General features: G+C 51.2%; 1 protein-coding gene across 1 annotated transcript in view; it reads right to left on the bottom strand.

Moving 5' to 3' along the window:
- Nucleotides 1-11,771, bottom strand: part of NXN (nucleoredoxin) — a 14,235-nt gene extending 2,464 nt beyond the window's left edge. The window contains exons 1-7 of the mRNA XM_005424478.2: nucleotides 11,760-11,771; nucleotides 11,454-11,571; nucleotides 9,962-10,095; nucleotides 9,510-9,610; nucleotides 8,926-9,032; nucleotides 3,254-3,433; nucleotides 704-828 (exon numbers count right to left, since the gene is read on the bottom strand). Of these exons, the coding sequence (XP_005424535.1) occupies nucleotides 704-828; nucleotides 3,254-3,433; nucleotides 8,926-9,032; nucleotides 9,510-9,610; nucleotides 9,962-10,095; nucleotides 11,454-11,571; nucleotides 11,760-11,771 (777 nt within the window). The remainder of the gene's footprint in view (nucleotides 1-703; nucleotides 829-3,253; nucleotides 3,434-8,925; nucleotides 9,033-9,509; nucleotides 9,611-9,961; nucleotides 10,096-11,453; nucleotides 11,572-11,759) is intronic.
- Between the last annotated feature and the right edge of the window lie 4,162 nt (nucleotides 11,772-15,933).

The raw sequence follows: 15,933 nt of genomic DNA on the forward strand, positions 1-15,933 counted from the left end.
CGGAGGGCTCCGCGCATGGAGCACTGCAGTGTGACGTGGGCGTGCGGGGACGGAGCAGGCGCAGCCGCTGCCACCTGCCCAGGCCCTGAGCAGGGATGTGGGAGGGGAACTGCAGGCCTGGGGGTGCTGGGAGCTTTTTTGACACAAAACCTTCATTTGTCAGACTGCAGCAAGGCAAAGTGTCTACGCAAGGGAGGCCAGAAGTCCTCCACTTTTCCCGCTTCCCATTCTCTCCAGCAGATCTTTGACTTGAGGCACTACAGTCTGCACATGCCTCAAATACCATCCCAGCCAAGAAAAACATGGTCAGCTCAGGGAAACAGTCAAAATTTCACTAGCTGGGCCAGGCTGAAACTCAAAGCCTGCTCCTCTTCCCCTGCCCAGCCACTTTCCTGCCTCAGGGTTGAGCAGGCAGCAGCCCCAGCATGGCAGCTCCACTCCCTCCCACCGCCCCACTCTGCCTGTTCCTCTCCCACCTTCAGGCTTTTCCATCTCTGAGCAAACCCTTTGCTAGAAGTAATATCCAGCAAGGAGAGCACAGACTGAGCCAGGACTCAAGTCTGGCTTTGCTCTGTGCTGCCTGACAGCTGCAGTAGCTCTGTGCCTCAGTTTACCCCCTGAACAACAACAAAAACAGCAGTACCCAACTCAGCTCAGTCCCTGTACCCAGCAGGACACAGCCCTGTGCTCTCCTCTCACTTACCTCACCCGCCACGAAGAAGAGCAACGGTGCCTCCTCCTCTTTGGCTTTGTACTTGGCTATGATTTTTTCAGCTATGGGCTGAATCAATTGTTTCGCCGCCTCCGACTCCCCGTCATCCTCTGAATCTGCAGGGCACGGGGTGGTGGAAACAAAACAAAAAGAGGCAGGGCAAAAAAAGGAGGTTAGGATCAAAGGATGCAAACGGGCCAGGAGCTGGCAGCTCTGTCCCACAGCACCACCAGGCAGGAAGCCGGAGCCCAGATGCGCCACACGGACTTCAAAGGCACAGAGCTCTGGAGGAATCAGGGAAATGCACTACAGGGAAACACCAAACTAAAGAGAAACTCCTGCTCCCCAAATACTCCACTGCTCGCTCCCTGGTGCTGTTGGTGATGTGCAGGGACAAACAGGCACAAAAAAGCTGCTTTGTGGTTTGAGTGTGTTTTGAAGACCAAACAAAGGCACTGATCTGAGGCTGCTGCCACCCCTGCCCGCCACCCACTGTCCCTCTGCCTCAGGATGGCTGAGCTGCAGCTCTACTGCTCCAGTCTCAGCGCTGTGAAGGCAGCTTTGATTTGACAGAGGTAGGGCAGAAAGAGATGGCAGCATCAATCAAATGCCAGCCACCACTGAAGTTCAAATAGTGAGCTGGAAAGAGGAGAGTCTGTATCCTTGGGAAGTGTGGAGATTAAAAGATCCCAATCTGGGGACCACTTTTAGGCATTAAAGGAAGAAGGCAGAAGAGAGCCCCTTGTCTCCCCTCGTGGTCCCTGATGTAACCACCACGACAGGTCCAGCCCCAGCTGGGACAAGCCATGCTCATGCCAGGAAAACTCTCTGCCCTTGCTTCACACATCCCTGTCCTCCTCTCCAAGCAAAGATTCCAGAGATGCTGCATGCTGGATTTCAGGGTCTGTCCTGCGTGCAGGGCAGTGATAAATACACTGACTTGGGGGTGTCTGCAGGGATTGCTCTTCCTACAAACATCAGCTGCTGGCGGTGCTCCAGGCAGCCCTGCACACTCTGGCTAACCCAGCCCTAACCCCTCTGGGGAAGGAGGTACATCAGTCAGCATTTATTCAGCACTTGCTAAGCCTGCCCTCTCCTGGGGGTGCTGCTGCCTGTGCAGTGCAGGCACTGGTCGGCTGGGGGTTCTCCCAGCAGGACAAAGCTGGCCAGGAGCCCCCATTCCCTGCACCAGCTGCATCTCTGCCCCAGCACATCACTGGTGGGTTTCATCAAGACCATCCACCCCCAAAAGCAGCAAGCAAGAGCCCCAGCTGTTCCCCTGATGAGCTGTTTGCAGCAAGGTGATAGAAAAACTTTGCTCAGAGCAAGACAAAAATAACTCTTTGCAGAGGCCTGCAGCGCCAGCCCCAATCCATCAGGCTTGGCGTGGCCAGCCGGCCCTTCCCACGTCAGGAGAGGATTTTTGGCTGTGTGCTCACATCCCCTGCTGGGCTCTGCTGAATAAATAACCAGGGTCAAAAGGAAATCTGAAAGGGAAGAAGGAAAGGAGCAAGGGCCATGTTATCAGAGCTGCAGAGGAGTGTGTGCTGCTCACAAAGGGCACACGAGGAAGCGGGACACGAGCCCTGCCCTGGGCCAGGCACAGCACCAGCAAGGCAAGGGGGGCTGAAGAAGCACACCCCCTAAACTCCACACAGCACACAGGGGACAGCTGCACCCCCCAAGAGCTCAGGACCCCTCAATTCCCTGCCTGGGATGCTGTGTGCACCTCAGGGCTGCTCACCCAGGGCTCAGCCTGCAGCACAGCACATCCCAGCCATGCCCTTTCCTGAGTTATTGTGTCCATTGCTGGCAGGGAAGCGAGGAAGAATGAGCCAACTGTAGCTCTAGGCCTGTTTCTAACTGCAGGGAAGCTTCATGTGTGGGTTAGCAGTGAAAGGACAGGAACTTTGGGGAAAAACTTGACCTGTCCTGCAGCCAGGGGAATTGGGAGAATCAAGGACCAGCAGAGCATGAAAGGCTGCTCTGATTGTCACAGCCCTGTTCAGGGCTCAAGCCCTGAGCTGTGGTTTCAAGCACAGATCTCTAATCCCTTGCACAGACACTTCCTCTGACTCCTCTGTAACATCAGGTGTGCCTCAAGTCCCTGCTCCAGAAAGGCTTTTCCCATCTCCACCACCACCAGCTGTGACAGTGTATTTCTCACACTGCCAACAGCTCATCAGCATTCCTATCCACAGCCACCACCACACCTTCGTTATGACAGCTCCTCTGTGCTGCCAATCGCTGCTCCAGCGCATCCCAGGGTGGTGTGTGAGAGCTGCAGGAGCCCCATGGGCACAGCAGGCTCTGGCGAACCCCTGTGAGCTGCTGTGGTACAGGAAAGGGGCTGAGGGGCTTCCACAGGCCTTTCTGTGAGCACACAGTGATGGAAATGGAAATGGAAGCGATATCCCTTCCCTTGTCATCACCAGAGGCAGGTCCCCAGCCCCGTGGCCAGCTCTAGCCAAGCTGGCAGGTCACCCAGCCCCCTTCCCCAGCACAGGCTCTGCTCTCAGAGCAGGGATGCTCCATCCATACCTACAAAGAGCACGAGGCAGGGGCCCTCATTCAGCTGCACGGCGTTGGAGTCCGTCAGCTCCAGCACGGGCTTGGGGTGCCAGGGGAACTCGCGGCACTCGACGTCGTTGAGCACCTCCACCCGGCCCTGCCGCGTGATCACCTCTCCCTTGGCGTCCAGCACAATCAGAGTGGGGATGCCTGCAGTGGGAAAAAACAGCCAAAGCATGAATGGTCAGCCACAGGGTGTGGGGAGAAAGGCTTTTTCCAATGGCCTCTGGCTCTGGCAGGAGCCCAGCGAGGCTCCTGCCCCCGTGCAGCTCACCCAGTGGGCATCTATCGCCGGCCGGGGGCTCTGTACAAATCACAAACGGGACGGGACTGCTGTGGAACGTGCCTTGAGCTGTTTTGTTTTCCAGCATCAGTCTCATTACATGGTTATGACAATGGGAAGATGCCACCAGCTCACACCCCAGGCAGCAGACCAAGAACTTAATGTTACAACTTACTTTATAAGTTTTTTGACCAATCACACAAAGCAAAAGCACATTGACAGTAGTTCCATCCAACCACTATAAGCACATGTACCTTTGGTTAAAACAATGCTTGCTTATTTTGAATACAATACCTGCTTGTGAGCCTTAAAACACAATGCACAGAGCTCCATTATTATGCTTCAAACTTCCTAATATCTTGCTAGATAAACTTTTCTGTAGCTTAGAGTTATTCTAGACAAGCGTTAATACACAGACCATTGTTCTATTTGTCCTTGCTTTTCTACTTTTTAAATAATTTTTCTGCTGACCTATCTCATGGCTGCTGCTTAGCTCTAATCACAGTTCTACTGTCTCTGAGGCCTGCCTTTTGCAGCTTTCCCAAAACCCTCTGGTTTTGTGGATTCCCACAGGGATCAAGCTCCCTGGATCCTGTTTCCGTCCTAGCAGAGCACTGTGAGTCAGGAGCCAAAGCAGGAAGCTGACAGACAGCTCTGGCATTGCCTGCCTCTCCCTGCCCAGCTGCTGCCCGCGGGTACAAATGCCACTGTACTACCCAGGGACCCTCCCTCTTGCACCACCATCCCAGTGCCCAGATGTGGCTGCCTCTGGAAGAGCCCAATTCCCAGGAACTCACTCACAAGGCATGCAGACAGCAGTGGCCAGGAAGCAGGGTGTGTTCCTTCCCAGAAGAACACCATGTATTTTTGCCCCCACAGCCCTCCAGCACTCTGCACTAATGGCCCAGCCATTTCCACAGCACATCCCTCTGGAGACTAACAAAGCTGTGCAGGAATGTCCAGGTCTACAGGATTCTGGCAGGATGTGGCTCAGGGAATATCCAGTGATGGTCTGGCCCTTGGGGAAAAGCAACATTTTAACCTGATCTATGGGGCTGAAAAGTTTAACCATAAAGGAGGAGCTTTGTACAGGAGGTGAGCAAAGTTGCAGCAGAGACATAGCACAGGTCACAAATCAAATGTCACTGCGGTGGGGCAGGTTGGACACCAGCTGGTGACCAGCCCATCTGATAAAGCACCGGCTTTCCTGCCACAAAACAGCCACGGGTGGGTCAGCAGGAGTGGCTCCCGTTGGTGACTTCATGTGGAAAGCACACCATTCCTCTGTCATCAGGGAGACAAAGAAACATCCCAGCAGGAAGGAAGAGGAGACAGCAGGATCAGGCCCCAAGGGACAAATGAAGTGACCAGCATTTAGTGCAAAGTGCTGCTGTCACTGCTCATCACCTGGGCTTTGCTCTGCTCCCTCTGCAGCATCTCCTTCACCCAGCAACATCCCTGGAAGCACAAACACTCCTACCCTTCATCCCAAGGTTCATTTTAAAGCTCATTCCTCAGAAATTCCCTGCAGAGCCCTTCCCTGAGCAGGGGGCACGCAGCGTGTGTGCCCCTGCCAGGCTGCTGGCACTGTGCACTCCCGTGTTTGCCCAACAGTGGGTTACTCACAAGCCCTCTGAATCGGAGGCGTTTCTCTAGGAAATACTCGGCCATCTGTGTGTCCCAGCCTGCCTGCAGGTCCAGGCAGCGGCCGCATTCCCGGCATTCCAGCCCGGGTGCCTTCCTGCCTGCGCCGGGGCTGGTGCTAAGCAGCAGTGCAGGAACCCGCCCAATGGCTGAGCTTGCAGATCCTTAGGGTACGCCAAGAAAACCATTTTGTATCACAAAAAGGCTTATTCATTACCTGCTGGTAATTCAGTGTAGCCCCAGGGCAGGGATGGGTTAAACAGAGTGGAAGGAATTGGGAAATCTCACGCTGGCCCTGCCCTTAGAGGCACAAAGTGCTACTGACACCGGGAGAAGCACTCGGGGCTCAGCAGCACGCAGGATCCTCAGGATTCGGATCTTGGTCCTTTTAGGATTGCCAGCCCCACCCCAAACGCCTGCTTCCCATCCATGATACATGAGGGACAGGCTTCTCAGGTCACCAGTCAGCCTGAGCAGCACTCCCGGCAGAGCTTTCAAACAAGCTTTGCTGATCTGGGAAAATTAAGGGCTCAATTTAGACAGATCGCTGTGATTCTGCAGCTATCAAGGATTTCATCCACTACCCAAAGCATTCCTTTAGACTTCACCTAATTTGCATATGCAGATGATTCCCCCCACCCACCCAATACCCAGCCATTGAACCTCCAACTGCAAATACAAAACAGAATCAGAAAACAGAATATTTTTTAAGATCATTCACATCCTCATCTTCTCAGGTGACCTTTGGGACTACTCCCCTAAAAGACACACCCTGTTTCCAGGGGACACAGACCTGCAGGACCAGGGAAACCATCCTTAATGTTATTCACACCTGCTAACCCAAATAATTCCCCCTCCCCGCTCGTCCCAGCCACTATTTGTTATTTTAGTGCCTTTTGGGGGATTTGGTAATTGCCTTAAGTCATAACACCAGAATTTACTTATCAAGAAGAATCAGCGATCAGACACTGCAATGAATATTGTATAAGCTTGGATGAGAATTAGCATAGACAGCCTTGGTTGGATTTTATGCACTAGAAAATGGATTTGGCTCCCACAGGGGCAGCATTTTATGAAAACACAGGGGCCAAATGGTTTGTTACCGAAACTGGCAAGGCATTTACATATTTATACATTAAACCCCAGACCCGATATTGAAATCTCATCTGCATGAAGTCTGTTGGGTGAGCAATCACAATCTAAGTGAAGCAAACCCCACACCAACCACAGCACAGGTGGTGCATTTTATTGCTGTTTTGTCACATTTTCAGAAGAAAGCTCCAGAAATCTCCTGTAGCAGTGATTTCCAGGCTGTGAGGGTGACCTGTGGGTGTCTGGGCTAAACCATGGGGAAGGAGAGAAACAGTTTTTGGAAGGCATTGCAAATCCCAAAGAGACACCACAGAGTCCAGGGGGAATACTGGGGAACACAACAATAAGGGGTGATTCCTATCAAAGCACCAAATTGATCACTGCTGCCCATCCCTGGAAGGAGAGCTAAGGCCAGAGGATTTCGCCCAAGGCAGGACTGGGAGCTGCCTGCACAAAGGGGAATTATTTCTAAGCAGCCACAACACAAGCCATGGCTCTTTCTCAGAACAGCACTGCACCCAGAAGCAATTTACTAGAGGTGGTAGGGTACAGCCTCTGAGTGCACATGAGTTATGAATAGAGGCATTCAAAGTAAACCCAAATAAAGGCCTATAACTCAACTTGCATTTTAAACTGAGTTTTTAAAAGTTGTAGGGGCCAACATGGGACTAAAACAACAAGAGATTTGACTCTCTTGCTGCTTTTCACCACTCAGGAACTTAAAGCAGACAGGACAGACAAACTCTTGTGTTGTTTCAGTACTCAGCCTTCAAAAAACAGAGGGAAACCTCCTCATGTTGTGCTCACAACCCAAGCACCAGGATGGTAACCTGGACACTCTCACTGATCATAAGTGCAGCTCCAAAGAGAGCTTTCAGAGAGGCAAGATCAGAACCATGACTGTGGGAAATGCAGATGTGGTTACAAAGATCTAATTTTTCATTTAGGTGGAATAACCACGTGTGGTGATGAGCAGAGCCCACGACATCCAGCTCTGTTTGCAGGAAGGTTTTGTCCCAGCTGGTGTGAGAAACCTGACTGCAAACAGGCAGGCAGCCCCAAATCTGCATGGAGCTGAGATTCAGGGATGACATGGGAGCTACCTGGGCAGAGGAGGGGATTGGAGTGCAGGGGAAGAGCCAATATTTACATTTTCAGCTCGGCGCACAACAAAGAGAGATATCTTTAAGAAGGTTGGAGCTGGAGGGAAAGCTGTTGTTACTGCTTCCCTGGCTACAGCATGCCTGGTGCTCAAGTATCCATGTCTGGACACCTTATTTACAGAAAGTCCCAGTGAAATTGGCAGCAGTCCTGCAGCGCTGGGCTGAAACCAGCACTGGAGAGGGTTGTGAGTGGGCTGGGAAAAGAGGGATGAATTTGGAAAGCTCTTGCCTCATGGGAAGGTCATTAAGCAGCAAACTGATGGCTATTTAAAGCAGGCTGATGGTTATTCTTGGGCTAAGGTCAGGGGACAGGGCTGAGTGGCAGCACCTGAGCTAACACCAGAGGGGGAGTTTGGAGAGGACTCCAAGGAGGGATTATTTCTCCTGTCACTCTTCCCAAGCCCTCAGCCTCCTTTGGCAAAACTCCTCCTTCCCTGCAGACCACAAGAACATTCAGCCAGCCTGCACCCACCTGGACAACACAAAGCTGAGTCAGGGGAGGTTTAGGTTGGATATCAGGAAAAATTTTTTTCACCCAGAGGTGGTTGAGCACTGAAGGAGGCTCCCCAGGGAAATGTTCACAGCACCAAACCTGTCTGAGCTCAAGAAGCATTGGGACAAAGCTCTCAGGCACAGGGTTGGATTGTTGGGTGTCCTACATAGGGCCAGGAGTTGGATCTATGATCCTGATGGGTCCCTTCCAACTCAGCATATCCTGATTCTATGACATCACACAGAAACAGAAGAGGAACAGCCACATTGCAGCAGGACCCTTTAACCACAGAGAGAAGCTCTTTGTACATACATGAGATCTCCTCACCAGCCAGTCACCTGGCACACCTCTGTGCTGCAGTTTGTCCCCTGCAGGAACAAGGTGCCAGCCCCCAGGAAGGTTGCTGTGAGCTTTTATCATCTTTGAGACTCTTTGAAGCCACCCAGACACACAGAGTCTCTCCCTGCCCCTGTGAGCAGCCAGGGCTGCTGGAATTCTGGCACTGGCATGTACAGTAAAAGCAAAGCCATGGTTTACATCAAACACTCTCTCCTTTGTAATTCATGTCACTAACATAAACCAGATGCCATCCTCCTCAGCCCCTTCACAGAACATGGCCTGCCTTTGCATTACATAAACCAGCAAGAAAATGAAATTTAAGCCTTCAAGAAATAGCAAAAAATAAATAAATCAGTAATTAGACAAAAAACATCCAAGCCAAAAAACAGCTTCCAAGTTTCCAGGAAGAATTAGGTTGTTTATGGAAGTCCTGTTTCAACTAACAGCCTGCCTGGCAGGTGGTAGGAATGTGAGTTTGTGGAGAGCAGAAACATGAAGCTGCTCTGCCTGGGGCACTGTGCTTTGCTTTGCTGTTTTCTTGGCTTAGTTAAACAAGAGGAGACATTACAAATGCTCAAGAAAAGGAGGGGGGAGAAGGAGATCTGTGCCTCAGTGTGGCCTTTCCTACCTTGGATGCCGTAGAGTCGGTTCAGGCGTGACCGTCTGGCCTCGTCCGCGTAGGGCACAGCCACCCAGGGCATCTCACTGAAGTACTGCTTGAAGGAGTCCTCTGACCTGTGCCAGGGGAACAGGGCATGGCATGCACAGCCCTCCACTTAACCAGGCTCCTTCCTCATTAAAAACCTGCCTTGCAAAGCCTTTTATCCCTCCCACCAAAACCCATCAGCTGGGAGAGAGTTAGACCAAATTTAAAGCCCCCAGCCCTTCATGAAGAAGTCCACGGTGAATTTTTCCCCAGTAAAATATTAAGAAGTCCATGGTGAATTTTACCCCAGTAAAATATTAAAAAGTCCATGGTGTATTTTTTCCCAGTAAAATATTTCAAATTCTCCAGGGCATCTGAATGTCAAATCATGGTGACAGCAGCAGCTTGAGCATCCTTCAGAGCCCAGAGCCACAAAGTGAAGCACAGACCTGCTCTGGCTGACCCCATTCTGCACTTCCCCACGGGGCAGAGGGAAAGGATTCAGGCAGATTTCTGATGTCAGAGCCAACCTGCTCTGCCTGCACAGGGTGTCAGGGCTGCCTCACCTGTCTGCACTAACGAAGAGGATCTCAAACTTCTGGCCTGCCTCCTTGATTTTCCTGTAGGACTCCACCAGCACCCTCGTGAGGCTTCGGCACGGCGGGCACTGCAAGACACAAGCATAAGGAGGAATTGTCTCCTGCTCAGGACCAGCCCCACACCCAGCAGGGCCAGGTGACCCAGTGACCATGAACTGCTGTCACCTCATCTTTGCTGCAGTGTCTGAACGTGCCTGGGGTTTATGGTCTGTCAGTTATCAACAAAACCTCTTCCATTTTTAAAATCTGACTACTCTCCCCCTTACAGGGCCAGCTGAGGGTGACAGGCCACTGCAACGCTGATGATCAAAGCATCCTAAATTCTTCTTAAACTCTTAAATTCTTCAGCACCAGCCAGCCTGGGGTCTTTACTCTCCCTGAGCCCAGTCCAACTGCTCTGCCCAGCACCTCCTACTCACCCAGTGTGCAGAGAAATAGACCCCGACGTGAGAGCCCTCCAAGGCACTGCTGTCCAGTGTCTGCCCATTGTTCCTTAGCAGAGGCCCAGCAACAACTTCACTGAAGGGTTTTGGCCCCCAGGGGAACTCCAGACCTGGGGAGGGGTTGGGATAGGGGTGGAAAGAAGACACAAGATGGTAACATGTGCATGCAGCTTTTACAGATTCAAAAGGTTCCACTAGAAAAAACATCCCATCTTCAGGATACAGGGGATCCTGTCTGAGGAACCCTGCTGGGGTTTATTCCCATCCAAGGGGGATGCAGAACACCTCAGCTGTCAGGCACCACCACAGCCCTGCCCTGAGGTGAGGCAGCCAAGCTCTGCACTGCAGCCAGGGTCACCTCTCACCCAAGTCACAGCACCTTCAGCTTCACAAAGCCTGCTCTGGTTTTGTGCCTGATGAGGCATCTTTTCCTTATCAACAGTGTTTATTTTAGCAAGAGAGGGCAAGGTGGTACCTGCTCAGGAACGCAGTCAGAATGTGTCCCTTAAGCTGACACTAACCATATATTTTCACACATATCCATACAGGTCTTTATTTACAAACCTTAGCTATATATATACAAAAGACGGTGTGTTTATATCCATATATCTCTATATATATCTCACACAACCCTCTGCACCCCAAAGCAAGCTGTGTGTGTACACAAAAACATGCTCTGAATCATCTGCTGCCAGCTCCCAGAGCAATCAATCCATGTGCTCAGCCAGAGAGGAGGAAACATCACAGATGGCTCAGGCCACAACATGTTCCTGCTGCACAGCTCCTGCCACTGAATTAAACACTCTGGCAGGATTTACTGCACCAAGAAACAATCAGCCAGTAATAAAAGAAATGAATGGACAACTACAGCAGATGACTGATGGGTCTGCAGGGTCTGTGAGAAAGGGCACATTTGGGTGGGTTTTTTTTTTCCCAATTTGGCTCATTTGGGTTTTTTCCAAATTGGAGGAAGATGGATTTAACACCGACTGCCAGCACAGCAAACCTCAGCAAGGGAGAATAGTAACATTTTTCTGTTTAATTTTTAAATAATGGGAAATGCATTAACCTGAGTGTGATGTCAATGATAAAAGCCACACTCAGTGTTCTGGAAGGATTCTGCTCCCAAGGTATGGAAGGTCTGGGCCCTCATTCTGTCTGTCCATGTGCCTCCATTAGGGAAAAATCCAAACTTCATGTTTCAGTTAGACTAACCTTTTCCTCATTAGCACTCCAGACAAAAATCCTAGAGGGAAATCCTTTGTTCTTTTCAGTAAGCAAAACCAAAACACAAGATCTGGCAGGAATGATGCAGAAAATTTTACGCCGAAAATAGCACAGTGCTTTGAATAGTTAATTATGACAATAGTTCTTTGTTCCATTCCCCCCCAGGCCATTCAGAATGAACTGAGATGAAAAGGAAGCTGTGTGTCCGTGTTTCTGTGGCACAAGGGACTGCAGGTCTTACCTTCAGGGTCATCTCTGATGACCAGGAGGCCGTTCCTGCAAACCACCTTCCCAGAGGAGGCATCGATAAATATTAGGGAAGGAATGTTGGAGACTCTGTACTTGTTCCACAGCTTCAGCTGCAAAAGAGATTGGAAAGGGAGATAAGGAAGGTAAACTTGGCTGCATGAAGAGGAAGATTTTGGAGCCTTAGCATCTTTCAGAGCAGAGGTCAGAGGTGAACAAAGAAACAGAGCTGGTGCTTCAGGGATGAGTGTGAAGGAATGTGAGGAAGAGCTGCTGGGCCAGGGCCCAGAGAGACCCTCACCATCACCACCATCCCCTCAGGACCTCAGGTGAGACCTCTGTGCTTCTCCCACTTTCTGTGGGCTTGCCTGTGAGCAGAGGCAAAGCTTCTCCTACTTTTACCTCTTTGCAAGTAAAATGGGGATAATACTTGCCATGCTTTGAGCTCTTTGTTTAGAAGACATGGTAAGCACAAATACTTTTAATGCCACTGCTCTGAAGCAATTTGTAATGCTTCCCTGGCTGTTTCCTCCCCTCCCATTTCCATGTTCATTAAACAAACCAGCAACCCCTGCCAAGACACAGCCAGGCTGAGCACAAGGCCAACACACACAAAAAAAAATTATTTTTCTGTAACTGGGGCTTCCCGGGTTTGTTCCCAGGAGCTGATCAAGGGCTTTGCCATCAGCCTGGGGGCCCAGCTCATCCATCCTGCACTGCCAGCTTTGCAGGCTGATGGCCACATTTTGGGCATCCCAGTCTGGATGGGCCTGTCTGCTGGTCACTGCAGCGAGCTCAGCTGTGCACAGCATCGGGACAGAGCCCTCTGGGTGTCACACACTCCTGGGCTCACGTTCCCCAGGATATGCTGCTGGCACAGGATCATTTAGAGCTTAATTCATGCACAGAAGCTGGCTGGGATGAGGAGGAGCAGGACCAGCAGCTGCTGGCACAGCCCAGCCTGCAGGTGTGGGCTGGCAGAGCTGCTCTCCCCACCGTGCATGGAGGAGCTGCTGCCATCACCTCATTCTCCTTCCATTTCTCCAAGCATTTCAACCCCAACAGCCCAGTGGTGAATTATCAAACTCTCAAACAAAAGCCAAACCATAACCAAGAGCCAAATGGGGAAGGAAACTAATCCCCACCTTCCCCTAACATCAAGCTCTGCTCTGCAAAGCCCCTCGGGCTCTGTGTGTTTACAACGTGCTCCTGTTTGGAGAATAAAACCCAGGCACTGGAGCAGCACAGCGGGGGCCCACCAGTGCCAGCCAGTGCAAGAGCCAGAGGAACCATCATGTGCTGCTGCTTCCAGCAGCATCTCACTGAGAAACTGCACCCACGTGTTCCCAGAGGAACAACTCTGCAGATGGCTGTCCCTGATCTGCAAAGAGAGGCAATCTCATTTCCTGAGATGGGAATGATCTGGAGACCTAGAGAGAGGAAAGGTTTTGTGTCCTACCCCCCAGCCTTCCATTTCCAGCAGACATATTAATGGATTCACAAACCAAATGGCCTTGGGCATGAAAAGAATAAAGAAACCGTACTCAGTGCAAACCAGCCCCCTCACAATGACTGTGTTCAAACCACAGAAGGTAAAATCCACTTCTGTGAAGTTTAAAGGGTGGGGGAAAGCTCTTTATAAGGATCACAGGCATTTAACAGGGTGCTGCAAACAATAAGGAAATTACAACTAGCAATCGGATCGTTCTCTTTAAATAGTTGCTTACATTACACTTCATTTTGCCAAGTCCTTTGTATACAGAAGCAGCTCCCCCGGGGCATCACGGTGGGTCCTGGCAGTTTTGCTTGGCTGGGGAAGCAGCAGGGTCTGCACTTTGGAGCCAAGAGGCTGCATGGACTCGCTGTGCTCAGAGAGATGGGGCTGGAACACCCCAGACAAGGGGATAACAGCAAACCGAACCTGCTCAAAGCACTGCAGCAAGCGTGGCATGGCTGGCTCCAGGCAGTCTATGAGGTCCAGCACATGTGGCAATTCTTGCCAACAGTTGGTCCTGGGTGTTCTCAGGATCTGTAAACCATCAGGCCCCACTGGACACAAACTTCAGGCACTGCTCTTGGCTTCCCAGACATCAATGGCACAGGCAATCTGCAATCCAGACACTCTGTGCCCATGAAATCAGGAGCTGCCACTTCTCACTCATCAGCGAGGGTCCAAAGGAGAATGCCTCAAGCAACCATCAAGCCAGGTGTGTGTTAAAAGGGTCAAAAAGCATCAAAAGAGGTCAATGTGACATCTCCTGCTGCTGGGGGAGCACGTCCATCACTGAGCTCTGAGACTTGAACCTGAAGAACATCATGTCATGCTCAGTCACACCTTGGGTGAGTGAGAAAAAGCAATTCAAATGGAAAGGTTTTTAAAAGCTCCCAGACACAGCCCACCAGCCCAGGTAACACCAAGCCAAGTTTCAGAGCTTCACACAGATTTGCTGCCTGGGTTATCACCAAAATGCATCACACAACACCAGTGAACAAACACAACAACTGCACAGAAAGCAACTGGAACTGGGCTGCCATTTGAAGCCTTCTATAAAAGCCTTGAATTGGAAGTTAGTGGTCTCTCTGCACTAACCATATTAATTCCATCCAGGAATGTGCTGTTTAAAGTGGGAGCAGTTTGGTTTGATGAGTCCCCTGTGCGCCAGGAAAGCTGATGGGGAATGAGAAACGCACGCGCCGCAGGAGGAGTGCCAGGATCTACCACAATTCCCACCACCCTGGCCCTCATCAGCCAGATTCCAGCTTTTCCAGAGCCTGTCAGACATTTGGGAAGGAAGCCTGATGGCTCCTTTTACTGCAGGTCTGACCTGAAAGAGCAGAACCTTGACAGGAAATGGGCTGGTTCATTTTAGCCAAGCTGAAGACAGCTCCCTATGGGATTCCCACGCTGTGCCATTATTTTGTACCTAAACTACAGCTCCCAGCAAGGACATCTGATCCCCACCTAAAACCACCGGGATGACCCAACCTGTCTTGTGGCAAACCATTGTGCTAGTTAGCTTTTCTCAGGGTAGAATGCCGGGGATTTGCACATGTGAAGGTTCTGCAAAGGGGACAAGCTCAGCTTACACCCACGGGTTGTGGTCCATGCAGAAAGGGAAATCCAGGAGAAAAAAGGCATCCCTGGTATGGGTACCTGCACAACCACACACCTCACAAAGGATTCTGTGGCAGGCTGGGTGTGGGATGCAGAAAGCAAATTACAGCTTGCTGTGAGACTGTGGGCTGATGGGATGATAGCTCAGGCAGCAGGGCAGAGTGCTGCCTCAGCAACTCTGAAAAGCTGTTTTTCCTGCTGTGAAGAGGATGACATAGAAATAACATACTCCACACACTCTAAGGGTTTGATCATCCATTTAAAGAGAGGATCTCTGCTCTGCTTCCCAACAGCTGCTGCAAATCTGTGGGATCAAGCCAAAGCTAACACAGATGTAGAAATAATCTATGAACTATTCAGCCTGAAAGCAGCTGATCCTCTTGCAGTGCTCCTCTCTCCTGGTTCAGGGCTGCTCCAGCCACTGCTCACCCCAGGACACCCAGTGGAGAAGGAGTGAGGAAATACAGCCCCTCACAAGACTCTGTGCAGGCTGAGCAGCCTCACAGAAACTTCCCTGGCTCCTGTGCAGGTGGTTTAGTGCAGCCATCCAGTGGAAAAACCAGAGTCACCAGATTCCTCTGGTAACTTTATCCCTGCACTAAAGCATCACCACGACATCCTGGAAACCACAAACCCTGGGGGCTCCCTCCATGACTCCATCCACTGCCAGCTGGGAGAGGCTTTCAGAGATCACTCGTGATCTGAGGGCTGATCCCCAGACATCGACCATGCAGCAGCACAAGGCTGCTCTCCCCACCAGTACAGGGTCCATTATTCCCTTCATCCTGAAGACTGGGAATTCCTGGCTGAGAGGCTGGGGAGACATTTGCAGACAGCCACAGTAATTTTTCCAGATAAAGGTGTCAGACAAGAGGTCTCCCCAGCAGCCATGGCTGTTTCTGTGCAGGGCTGGCACCCGGCCGGGGAGGATGAAATCCCCTCCTGCTCTGCTCCTTCTGCTGGGGAAGGGATCCCCCACTCCAAACAGCTGCCAGGTGCTATTTTTGGTTGTGCTGATTGATTTATCAGTCCTGCTCGCATTCACTGGCTCACATAAATCCTGAGCTGCAGCAGTGAATGCTGGCAGAGATAAAGCACAACTGCCGGCAGCGCACTGAGCCCTGGCTGCTGGGAAAGTGGTGCTCCCACCCTCCTTGGGGGCTGCATTTCTCTGCTGCTGTGTGAAACTGGACCAGAAAAGCTCTCACACTTCCCTCCTCCATTGCATATGGAGCTGACTCTGCCCAGGGATGCAGAGGGCAGACATGGTCTCCACTCATCTTGCAACCCACACTTCCACCCTGACCAGTGACAGAAGACAAAGCCAGTTAAAATACTCAAAGGCAGCAATAAATTAACA

Source organism: Geospiza fortis, unplaced genomic scaffold (genome assembly GCF_000277835.1).
Source record: "Geospiza fortis unplaced genomic scaffold, GeoFor_1.0 scaffold538, whole genome shotgun sequence".
Classification (NCBI taxonomy): Eukaryota; Metazoa; Chordata; class Aves; order Passeriformes; family Thraupidae; genus Geospiza; species Geospiza fortis.